The following is a 12,524-nucleotide window of genomic DNA, read 5'->3' on the forward strand; positions in this document are numbered from 1 at the left end:
ATCTCGTTGGTTGCTAAGATGCCGCTGGACTCAAATCTCACTGTTCGTCTGCCCTCTGAAGGGATGTCATAAGAACATAAGAACTAGCCTGCTGGATCAGACCAGAGTCCATCTAGTCCAGCATTCTGCTACTCACAGTGGCCCACCAGGTGCCATTGGGAGCTCACATGCAGGATGTGAAAGCAAGGGCCTTCTGCTGCTGCTGCTCCTGAGCACCTGGTCTGCTAAGGCATTTGCAATCTCAGATCAAAGAGGATCAAGATGGGTAGCCATAGATCGACTTCTCCTCCATAAGCTGTCCAAGCCCTTTTTAAAGCTATCCAGGTTAGTGGCCATCACCACCTCCTGTGGCAACATATTCCAAACTCCAATCACACTTTGCGTGAAGAAGTGTTTCCTTTTATTAGTCCTAATTCTTCCCCCCAGCATTTTCAAATGAATGCCCCCTGGTTCTAGTATTGAGAGAAAGAGAGAAAAATTTCTCTCTGTCAACATTTTCTACCCCATGCATGATTTTATAGACTTCAATCATATCCCCCCTCAGCCGTCTCCTCTCCAAACTAAAGAGTCCCAAACGCTGCAGCCTCTCCTCATAAGGAAGGTGTTCCAGTCCCTCAATCATCCTCGTTGCCCTTCTCTGCACTTTTTCTATCTCTTCAATATCCTTTTTGAGATGTGGCGACCAGAACTGAACACAGTACTCCAGTGCGGTCGCACCACGGCTTTATATAAGGGCATGACAATCCTTGCAGTTTTATTATCAACTCCTTTCCTAATCATCCCCAGCATAGAGTTTGCCTTTTTCAAAGCTGCCATGCATTGAGTTGACATTCCCATGGAACTATCAACTAAGACGCCCAAATCCCTTTCCTGGTCTGTGACTGATAGCACTGACCCTTGTAGCGTGTATGTGAAGTTTGGATTTTTTGCCCCATGTGCATCACTTTACATTTTGCTACATTGAACTGCATTTGCCATTTTTTAGCCCATGTCATGCTGGTGAGGGAGCAAGTTTGTTTTCTGCTGCCCCAGAGACCAGGACCAGGAGTGATGGGTTCAAGGTGAAGGAGAAGAGATTCCACCTAAACATCAGAAAAAACGTCCTGAGATGGCTTTAAAGAGATGGCTGGCTGGCCATCTGTCAGGAGTGCTTTCATTGTGTCTTCCTGCATTGCAGGGGGTTGGATGTGATGGCCCTTGGGGTTTATGATCCATTGTAGAGTCCCATCCGGAGTCATGGGTTCAAGGTGAAGGAGAAGAGATTCCACCTAAACATCAGAAAAAACTTCCTGACAGTAAGGGCTGTCGGACAGCGAAATGCACTCCCTCGGAGTGTGGTGGAGTCTCCCTCTTTGGAGGTTTTTTAAGTGAGGCTGGATGGCCCACCTGGCAGGAGTGCTTTGATTGTGTCCTTCATTGCAGGGTGTTGATGGCCCTTGGGGTCTCTTCCAACTCTGTGGCGGATTCCGCATGGGCCAAAAACAGCGGTGTGAAAATGCCGCAAACCCTTTTACACCATTTTAAACCGTTTTCACACTGCTGCTTTTGGCCCATGCAGAATCCGCTTAGGATTCTATTCTATGAAACTGTCTGGATAGTGTGTGCGTGCGTGCGTGTGTGTGTGTGTGTGAGACGCTGCTGTAATCCTGACAGTCTTATTCCCAGCGAGACTGAACACACCAGGGAAATCCTTGGATCTGAGGTGTCCGGTGGCTTCTGAAATTTCAGCCCAGAATTGAACCATGCTGGCAATTGACCAAGCACCAAACAAGAAATTGTAGCAGCATCTACCACAGAAGCAGAATACGTTTCTGTTGCGCACGTTTGTCAAGAATTGCAGTGGCTATGCCAACTACTCAAGGATTTTGGCAAAGAAATACCACTTCCTATACCAGTGTATGAAGGCAACCAAACCTGCGTTAAACTATCCAAACAAGAAGATGTGACCGCTGGTGGATGTTCCATCAGTTAGGTCTCCAGCCCAATCTGCATCAACATAAGCCATTAGTGTAGCATCTTTGGTAGCTGGTAGTTTCAGTTTCAGTTTAGAACAAAGAGGAAGGGTTTGACATCTTTCAGAAGGAAACGAGAGTTGTTTGGCTGTTGCTTTGTGCGAGCAATGTGGGTGACCAAGTGGCCATGCTGGCAGGGGCTGATGGGAATTGTAGTCCATGAACATCTGGAGAGCCGCAGGTTGCAGACCCCTGGTCTAGGGGCAAAAGTAGCAATGATTGACCTTTAACGTGATTGGTGAATTCAACCGTGACTCTAGACCAATGAAAGGCTGTTGCGTGGGCAGGGAAAAGTATCCCTGATGTATGTATTGTAGGTGGTTGGAAATAAATTGCTAATGAAAAAAGCCTGGCCTTTTAAAAAAAAATGTTGTTCAAATTCTTTTCCCAGGAATGCTAAGCAGGATGTTGATGACGAGTATGGAGTGTCTCAAGCCCTGGCAAGGGGGTTGCAGTCTTATTATGCGGTGGCCCATGCAGTCACTGAAAGGGTGGACAAGCAGTCCTCGCTCATGGTGAACGGTGTCCTCAAACAGTACCAGGTGAGAGGCAGGAAGTCAGCTTCTCAACAGACCTGACTGATTTCCCATTAGAATCAAGGGAGGGGTCAGTGGCCGCTGGGAGGGCAGCTGTTTTGCATGCAGAAGGGCCCCAGATGCTGCAGTCTCTGGCACTCCCCATTTAAAGGATTTCAGGCCGCAGAGCAGCACGTGGCCCTGCTGAGCACTCTGGGGAGTTCTGGTATCGGGTAGCTCCACATGTGTGCTGGCTGCACTGTGTAGAGTGTTGTTCTGACGGTGTATTGCAAAAGTCAGCTTTGACACTCTCTTCTGCTTGGCATGATGGGCTCATGTTCCTTTTTCTCTCCTAGATTAAAGGCTTGGAATGGCTGGTATCCTTGTACAATAATAATCTGAACGGGATCCTGGCGGATGAAATGGGTCTGGGCAAGACAATCCAGACCATTGCTTTAATTACATACCTCATGGAGCACAAACGCATTAACGGACCCTTCCTCATTATAGTACCTCTGTCGTAAGTATTCTCTATAGATTCTCGGACTCTTCGGTGAGGCTCTCGAATTTGCAAAGCTCTGAGTTCCAATGCAAATACATTAGTGATGCATGCAAGAATGTGTTAGCTTATAAGATTTCTACTGGGCCTACAGAACTGAACAAACGGCTACAGGATGAATTCTATTTGTATTTTTAAAAAATATATACAGTGGAACCTCAGTTTTCGTTGGTAATCCGTCTGAAAAGATGAAATCGATGAAAACCAAGGCAAATCGATGAAAACCGAGATTTTTCACTGAAAAAATTGATGAAAACCGAAACCGATGAAAACCGAAGGCAATGAAAACCGAGGTTCCACTGTATATGTAAAAGCCCGTATCTCAGTCAACATAATAGAAATGGTTGTTGTGGGTTTTCCGAGTTGGATGGCCATGTCCCAGTACCAGGAGAAAATGCTGCTGGAACACAGCCATTCAACCCGGAGAACCCCCAACAATCTAGTGATTCTGGCCATGAAAGCCTTCGACAGCACATAATAGAAATGCATAGGGCAGCATTAGGGCAAGAACATAGAACCTTAGCAAGAGATAACTGATATGGGTATAATATGAATCTAATTGCAGAACAGCTTGCAAAGAGTTAGAGGAATTGTTGGTAATTGTTGCCACTCAGAACTTAGCGTTTTTCTTTCAGAATCAACTCTCCCTAAAGAGCAGCTTGCAAAGTGTCGTTTGGGGCATGTACAGGGAGTGCTGCAATTGGTAGTGGTTTATTTACCATCTAGGTCAGTGGTGGCGAGCCTATGGCACGGGTGCCAGAGGTGGCACTCAGAGCCCTCTCTGTGGGCATGTGCAAACAGAGTTCCTCCCCCCACACACACATCTAGGCTGGCCTGAGCCGCTGGGCTCGATTATTAGCATTAAACCTAAGACCTAGTTTTGGGGAAGCAGCGTGGGTAACCCTGATAAGCGCTGTTAAACCCCACTTATTTTCATGCGAAGAAGTAAAGCATAATCCTTTACCTGGGAGTAAGCTTGGTTGCTGGCAATGGGGCTTGCTTCTGAGTAAAGCCTCCTAGGGTCGTGATTCACCTGTTGGAAGAGTTGCATGGTTGCTTCAAAGCAAAGCCACCGTCTACCACCAAGCTTACTCCTGAGTAACGCACGCCTCGGAGCTAACCGTTTTTCCTAAACTAAAACCTCCGTATTCAGGTTAAATTGCCGTGTTGGCACTTTGCAATAAATAAGTGGGTTTGGGGTTGCAATTTGGGCACTTGGTCTCGAAAAGGTTCGCCATCACTGGTCTAGGTGGGAACCAGCACAGGCCGTGCTTCACAAAAACACCTCCTCAGCACTAGATTTCCCACAAGGTACAAGAAGGTGTAGGGAATTAAATAATTGGAGTGGACGCCAGCCTTTCCCTGGACATTAATAGCAGAGTGGATTGGGAGGTTTTTCCTTAAGCAAAACGTTTTGAGAAACGGCAGAAGAAAGGCAGGTCTGTGATGGTATTTCTATACAAGGAGTAAAACTGGAGTATAATAGGAGTATAATTTTAATGAATCAACTACTCGACTGCTTATTGTATATATTATCTTGCTCTTACTGTGTTGTTTTCTACTTTTGCAATTCCATTTTTGTGTCGCTTAGGACATATCAAGTCATACCTTTTGTGCATTACTTCCAATTTTGTGATTTGAGTCCTATTGAATGCATCTATTAACTTTTTCATACCGCCCCTCCTCTTTTGGTTGTTTATTGGATGCCTCATGCCGTTTGATTGCATTGTCTTACCTTGAGTCTCAGGGGAAAAGGGGGACTACAAATGATGTAATTAGGTAAATAAATGATGGCCAATTTATGGACGTATTGAAGGTGGTGTTCAGTGGCACATAAGGGACTGGTTGCCGTTTGAGGCAAGGAGTGAGGCCACACAACCCATTCAGTTGTTTGTTCCTATGCACACGATTTGGTTAAAATCAGCTGGACACAACTTCTTTGAAATGGAAATGTACATGTAAGCACCATGAGAGCCAGTGTGGTGTAGTGGTTAAGAGCAGGTGGATTCTAATCTGGAGAACCGGGTTTGATTCCCCGCTCCTCCACCTGAGTGGCAGAGGCTTATCTGGTGAACCAGGTGTGTTTCTGCTCTTCTGCATTCCTGCTGGGGGACCCTGGGCTAGTCACAGTTCTCTCAGAACTCTCTCAGCCCCATCTATCTCACAAGGTGTCTGTTGTAGGGAGAGGAAGGGAAAGGAGCTTGTAAGCCACCTTGCAGGAGAGAAAGGTGGGGTGGAAATCCAAACTCTTCTTTTTCTCTTCTTCTCTTGTCTGCTGTGTGTTTCCTCCAGTTTTTAAACTGCTTTACCTAACAGGAACTGTCTTAATTTTTTGCACTTGTTTCATGCACTGTTTGCAAAAACCAATGAAATGAAGTGTGCTACGAGCAAAGGGCTGCTGGAATAATCAACAGGCTGGTTTGCCAGAATTAAGTTTCAGCATTTGTGATGCTTTCTTGGCCCACCAGTTCTCAAATCATTGCTGGCTCCCCTGGATGCAAATTTGTTATGTTCTTCTGAAATGTACAGTGTTGTGAAAAGCTGCCCTGCGCAAAGAGTTGTTGTGGTTATCTGTCTTTAAAAACAGCTGTTTGGTGTCTCGGGTACCTGCACAATGTGGAGTTTTCACTTTTCCCTCCTTTGTTTTAGAACTCTATCAAATTGGGCATATGAATTTGATAAATGGGCTCCTTCCGTGGTGAAGGTTTCATACAAGGCAAGTATTATGGGTCAGACTTTCATTCCACATTTTGTCACTGTTGGGGTGAAGAATCAAACATCCGTAGAAGACAAATCTAGGTACTTTCCCACTGGATGTTGTCCAAGAACAATTTTGGCATCAACAGAGGGCAAAGGATCAGCCTGCTGTTGCCTGAACTGAAAAGAGCATAGTGGTTAAGAGCAGGTACACACTGATCTGGAGACCCGGGTTTGATTCCCTGCTCTGCCACTTGAGCTGTGGAGACTTATCTGGGGAACCAGATTAGCCTGTGCACTCCAACACACGCCAGCTGGGTGACCTTAGGCTAGTCACAGTTCTTTGGAGCTCTCAGCTCCACCCACCTCACAGGGTGTTTGTTGGGTGGGGAACTCCTCCTCCTCCTCCTCCTTCTTCTTCGTTAATCTTACAGTGGGATCTTTGCAGAGCTCCTGCTGTAAAGCCAAGCTTGCCTGCCATATTTGCTTACAGGCTACAAAAAAAAACCAGAGAAAGAGAAAAAATAAGACTTTCTCTCTATGACAGTTATATTTTCCAGTGTATTTCCCCCTTAGGATGACTTCATAGGGTTTTCAGGTCAGAAGATGAGGGGAGGTGGTTTGCCATTGCCTCTTCTGCACAGCAACCATGAACTTCCTTGGTGGTCTTCCGTGGAAATACTAACCAGGGCTGACCCTGCTTAGCTTCCAAGATCTGATGAGATGGGGCTAGCTCAGGGGTCTGCAACCTGTGGCTCTCCAGATGTTCTTATGTTCTTAGGTTCATGGACTACAATTCCCATTAACCCCTGACCTGGATAGCCCAGGCTAGCCCAGGGGTCTGCAACCTGTGGCTCTCCAGATGTACATGGACTACAATTCCCATTAGCCCCTGACCCGGATAGCCCAGGGGTCTGAAACCTGTGGCTCTCCAGATGTTCATGGACTACAATTCCCATCAGCCCCTGCCAGTATGGCCAATTGATGGGATTTGTAGTCCATGAACATCTGGAGAGCCACAGGTTTCAGACCCCTGGGCTAGCCTAGGCTATCCAGGTCAGGGCAAGAGATGAATGGAGGGGATTTTTCATCGGCTTGGAAACCGTAGCGGCAGTCTCCCCTCCAAGTACTGATAAGGTCCAAAACGGCTTAGTTTCTAAGATCTGATAAAATCGGGCTAACCTGGATCATCCTGGTCGGGGTTGGCTTGCTGAAGACAATATGAAATTTGCCTCTTGGAGTTCTCATTCTTAGTCAGCCCACTGGACTCCCTGATTCACCATTGCCCTGTTGCTCTGTGCCCCTAAGTCGACTTCTTATCTCCAGCACGGTGTAGTGGTTAAGAGCAAGTGCACTCTAATCTGGGGAACGGGGTTTGATTCCCCGCTCTGCCACTTGAGCTGTGGAGGCTTATCTGGTGAACCAGATTAGCTTGTGCACTCCCACACATGCCAGCGGGGTGACCTTGGGCTAGTCACAGTTCTTTGGAGCTCTCTCAACCCCACATACCTCACAGGGTGTTTGTTGTGCGGGGGGGAGGGAGGGCAAGGAGATTGTAAGCCCCTTTAAGTCTCCTTACAGGAGAGAAAGGCGGGATATAAATCCAACTCTTCTTCTTCTCTCTCCTGGAACGGATTTTAATCCTTATCCCACTGATTGTTTGCCTTCCATCACCCAAGGTGGGCTGCAGAGGGTTACATTTTGCTCTTGAATCTGTTGAGTGAGTTTGGAGTCAGAGGATTTGCTGCCACATCCAAAATAGCATGTGGGTGACTACTGAGAGCTGTGCTGAGTTTCTCTTATTTCTTTTCCGTTAGGGCTCTCCAGCTGCAAGGCGGGCATTTGTACCTCAACTTCGAAGTGGAAAATTTAATGTCTTGCTCACTACATATGAATATATCATCAAAGATAAGCATATCCTCGCAAAGGTGAGGGTTCTCTGGGGTAAGCTTTCTTCTGGGTTTCTGCTTTTAAATTGTTTCGTGTTGAAAGAAATTTAAAAGGGTATTCTGTCAGAAATATTGTCATTGTCTGCTGCCTCTAGAGCAGGGGTCTGCAACCTGCGGCTCTCCAGATGTTCATGGACTACAATTCCCATCAGCCCCTGCCAGCATGGCCAATTGGGCCTCTTTGGCACTGACCCCTTTGGCTCGCAACCTGGGTGTCCACCTGGATTTGTCTCTTTCAATGGAGACCCAGGTGGCACATGTCACTCGGGTTGCCTTTTTCCATCTTCGCCAGGCCCGGCGGCTGGCTCCCTACCTTTCCCAGACTGACCTGGCCACTGTGATCCATGCAACAGCCACCTCCAGGTTGGACTATTGTAACTCGCTCTACGCAGGCCTTCCCTTGCGGCTGATCCAGAAATTGAAGGTCCAGAATGCTGCGGCCCATCTTCTCACGGGTGGTTCAGCTAGAGACCATATTACCCCTGTATTGTGCCACCTGCACTGGCTCCCAGTGGAGTTCCGGATTGTCTTCAAGGTGTTGGTATTGACCTTTAAGACCCTTTACGGCCTGGGGCCCTCATACCTGCGAGACCGTCTTACCCCATATGTCCCAAGTTGACCTCTCCGCTCGGCAGAGGTGAATTTACTGGTGGTCCCTTGTCCTTCCATAATGTGGCTAGCCTCCACCCAGGCCAGGGCTTTTACGGCCCTGGCCCCTGCCTGGTGGAACGCTCTTCCTCCATCTGTTAGGGCCTTGCGGGACCTTGGGGAGTTCCTCAGGGCCTGTAAAACCGAGCTGTTCCACCTTGCCTTTGGTGAGGCTGGCTGCTGAGACCGCCCCTCTTTGTTATCCTTTGTTGCCCTATATGTCATCTGCTGATTTGAACATTGGCCAGTCCCCTCCCGGGGGTTAATCCCGGACATCATCCACTTATTTCAATTATGGAAGATTACTGCTGCTAATCTTTTAATGTTTTAATTTATTTATTGTTTTAACTGAGATTATTTGATGTATTGTGTTTGACTGTCTTGTAAACCGCCCTGAGCCCTCCGAGGGTAGGGCGGTCTACCAAATTGAATTGAATTTAAACAAACAAACAAACAAACAAACAAATAAATGGAAATTAGACAGATTGGCCTGTCGATGGCTTCTAGGCTTGGTGACTAAAGGGAACCTCCACATACAGAAGCGATAAATTTCCTGAAAATCTTGGTGCCAGGAGGTGACATCAGGGCAAGACCTTGACCTGTGTGCCCAGTTATTGCCCCTCCAGGGGAACTGGTTGGCTATTGAGACACGATACTCGATGGCCCTCATTGATCTGATCCATTCTGCCATGACGGAATGTCGACGTAGCACCAAAACAGATTGCAGCCTTAGTGTGCAGCTGGCAGGCAGGGCATGGTCAAGTCCGGCCTTGTGGGACCAAATGGGCTGCAGGCAAACCGTAGTCCGATAACAGTCCAGTGAGTCAAGGCAGGCGACCGGCGAAACTTAGTCAGATAACATTCTACAGGTTGTGGTACAGGAGAACCAATAAACAGACTGGGAATCAGCAGTAGACCAGGCACACGGAGGCAACAGGAAACACACTTGTTGCACCCAGGCAGAAGCGAGCTCACAGCAAGGCTTACATAGAGAGTCTTGCAAAGGGGTTGGGATTCTGCAAGGAGTTAATCCTCACCAGATGCAGCCACTTCTATCTTCCCATATCTTGCTGCAATATGAGCACTCCTCCTTTGCTTCTGCAGCAGCTGCCTCTGCTTCTGCCTCCTGTGCACAGCTGACTCATTACTGGGTTCCCTAGGAGTATCTGCAGGCTTCTTCACCTGCACGTCATCAGGTAGGGAAGGACTGGGAGTTGGTTCTGCTGCCTGGTCTTCCTCAGGAGCAGACAACTCTGGCTGAATCATGTTGTCAGGTCAGAGTCCTCTCTATCCTGGTAAATACCCAGGGACTGGCTCATGACACCTAGGAGCCAAAAACAACTGTTGCTTTCCCATCCCTGATCTTCTAGTGGTCTCCTGTGCAGTCATGCTACCTCCACTCCTTCCCCATAACAGGAGCTTTTTATCCTGCCTCATCAAAGAGGGAAGGCACCACTAAGAGAACATCTACAACAGGGAAGCAACGTGACATAGATTGATTCATAGAAACTTAACTACAATCACATGCTGTTTTACTGTTGAGCTCCATCTGCTTATTTCCAATTGAAAGCTGAATACCCATACATGTAGACTAAAATGTTTTTCTAATGAGTGGAATCCATGCATATTCTAATTGAGATTTGGTTGTCTTCCTGGATTATCAGATTCGTTGGAAGTACATGATTGTTGATGAAGGTCACAGAATGAAAAACCACCACTGCAAACTCACCCAGGTCCTGAACACGCACTACATAGCTCCACGTCGTTTGCTGCTGACGGGGACGCCACTCCAGAATAAGTTGCCGGAACTGTGGGCTCTGCTCAACTTCCTTCTTCCAACGATCTTCAAGAGTTGTAGCACATTTGAACAGTGGTTTAACGCTCCATTTGCCATGACTGGAGAAAAGGTGGGTATCGGAGGAAGCCCTGGACAGCTTGATCAGCAAGAGTCTCACATTTCTTCAGAGCTCCCAGTGGGTTGTGGGGTTTTTTTGTAGTTAATTGTCTGTGGAACCATATTCCCAGAGTCTTAAGCATTCTGGTGTGAACTTGACAATTAGATGACCTTTCTGCTAAAGTTGGCCTGAAAAAAAAGTATGCTTTTCTGTTTTACCAAAAGAGATTGATTTGGTTTGAAAGTATATGCCAAACAGGGCCCTGTTGTGATCAGTATGGTAGTAAGTGATGTAGTGGTTAAGAGCAGGTGGATTCTAATCTGGAGAACCGGGTTTGATTCCTCCACTCCTCCGCGTGAGTGGCAGAGGCTTATCTGGTGAACCAGATGTGTTTCCGCACTCTTACATTCCTGCTGGGTGACCTTGGGCTAGTCACAGTTCTTTGGGACTCTCTCAGCTCCACCTACCTCACCAGGTGTCTGTCGTGGGGAGAGAAAGGGAAAGTTGTAAGCCAACTTGAGTCTCCTTTCAGGAGAGAAAGGTAGGGTATAAATCCAAACTCCTCTTCCCTTCTAAATCCTTAAGCTGTTTCCAGACCAAAGCCCTCTTTCACTGAAATAGTTTTCAAGGCAGTAATTACTGCCAGGGCTGCAAGAAAACCTCAGTAACTGAAAACCTGAGGATGCTGTGTTCTTCCAGCACCCGTAGCAAGAAGTGTTGTCATGAGGAAAATGTGGATCCTTTCTTTTTTCTAGCATCATGCATCCATTGCTGTTTCAAGTGTCCTGGAGTAAGTGTAGGATACCCTTGTGTGAAGCCTGCTCCATCACCAGAAGCTGGCAATACCTACACAGTCCAGCATTTTGAAAAAAGGTCATATTATTTTAAAATTATGCCCTTCAAAAGGTCCTATCGACCTTTTAAAACTATGCAAAAGATTCACAGAGTACATGTAGCAAACCACAGCGGCTCTGCCATTTTCCTTCACTGCCCAGTGCCGAAGCTCTTTCCTTTTGTTTCGGTTACAGAATCAGGCAGATTCACACTAGCCTGATAAGAACCTCTGATCTCCGGATAGGAAGACTAAATGCTTTGAATAAATTACACAAAGGAAGCTAGTGGCCAAACGGTTGTAAATCAGAGAGATTGATTTACGGGGTGGGGGGGTGGGCAGGAAACAGAGTTTACCTGAGAACCAAAGGGGGAGAGCAAAGGGCATTCTGGTCCAGGTCGGGCAGGAAAAAACAACTCCTGATCCCAGGTCTGCAACAAAGAACTTGCTTGGAACAATGCTATCTATAGCTGAGAAATATATATATTAGAACATTTTCTTATTTTCTGTTTTTCAATAAAATCTTTGGAAAATTCATCAGTTTTGCAGAATCTGGAAAAATGAACCCAGGATTTATAAGACTGGTCTTGTGACAGGGGGCTAATTCCTTTTCAGCTTTCTTGGAGCAGAATGCTACTTGGCAGTGAAAAGACTGGGCATACCAGTGACTGTCTCAGTTGGCAAAGGACCTGTTTGTTCCTAGGTTCACTCCTTGGCGTTTCCAGTTAAGGAAGTGGGAAAGGATCTTACTTTGCATCAGGCAACTTTGTGGGCTGAGATGTCGGTTGACCACTGCGGCTTCTCTGCTCTGCAAAACCGTTTGGTGGCATCGGTCGTAGTGGGATGAGTTTTGTCTCAATGATCAGATGTTTTCGGGTCTCCATAGATGTTGCACTGACTGTTGTTTCTCTGAATCGTTGGGTCAAAACAGGTGGATTTGAATGAAGAAGAGACTATTCTAATCATCCGTCGTTTGCACAAAGTGTTGCGTCCCTTCTTGCTGAGGAGGTTAAAGAAGGAGGTGGAAGCCCAGCTGCCAGAAAAGGTAACTGTAATAGGGAAATCCATATTCCAGTTCTTACCGGAGCTCCTCTTGCTACAACGGAAAAATAGTATTTGGCTTCCGCGTGATCAGAATGGGATCATTCCCAGCTCATATATTTTGTTGTGGCTGCTGAAGATTTTTTTTTTAAATCAAGGAAAGTGTCCAGAAGTTCAGAGTGTGATTGTGGGTAGGGGTCTCAGCTCCATGGTATCAAATTTGTGTTGCATGCTAAAGGTCAGAAGAAACAAGGGACAAGGTTGGCCAAACCCCAAAAAACTTGCCACACAACAGGAATTGCACAAGGAAGTGTTAATACCAACAATGACTAAAGTGCATATATGCAATATTCACAAAATAACATAGTCAGGAATG

At 46.6% G+C, this 12,524-nt stretch overlaps 1 protein-coding gene across 7 annotated transcripts in view; it reads left to right on the forward strand.

Moving 5' to 3' along the window:
- The window catches only part of SMARCA4 (SWI/SNF related, matrix associated, actin dependent regulator of chromatin, subfamily a, member 4), a 116,208-nt gene that overhangs the window by 51,379 nt on the left and 52,305 nt on the right, over positions 1–12,524 (forward strand). For all 7 annotated transcript variants that reach the window (XM_048491838.1, XM_048491841.1, XM_048491836.1 and 4 more), the window contains exons 16-21: positions 2,404–2,554; positions 2,884–3,047; positions 5,736–5,802; positions 7,601–7,711; positions 10,045–10,287; positions 12,039–12,152. In XM_048491838.1, the coding sequence (XP_048347795.1) occupies positions 2,404–2,554; positions 2,884–3,047; positions 5,736–5,802; positions 7,601–7,711; positions 10,045–10,287; positions 12,039–12,152 (850 nt within the window). The remainder of the gene's footprint in view (positions 1–2,403; positions 2,555–2,883; positions 3,048–5,735; positions 5,803–7,600; positions 7,712–10,044; positions 10,288–12,038; positions 12,153–12,524) is intronic.

This window comes from Sphaerodactylus townsendi, linkage group LG03, assembly GCF_021028975.2.
Source record: "Sphaerodactylus townsendi isolate TG3544 linkage group LG03, MPM_Stown_v2.3, whole genome shotgun sequence".
In the NCBI taxonomy this organism is placed as follows: domain Eukaryota; kingdom Metazoa; phylum Chordata; class Lepidosauria; order Squamata; family Sphaerodactylidae; genus Sphaerodactylus; species Sphaerodactylus townsendi.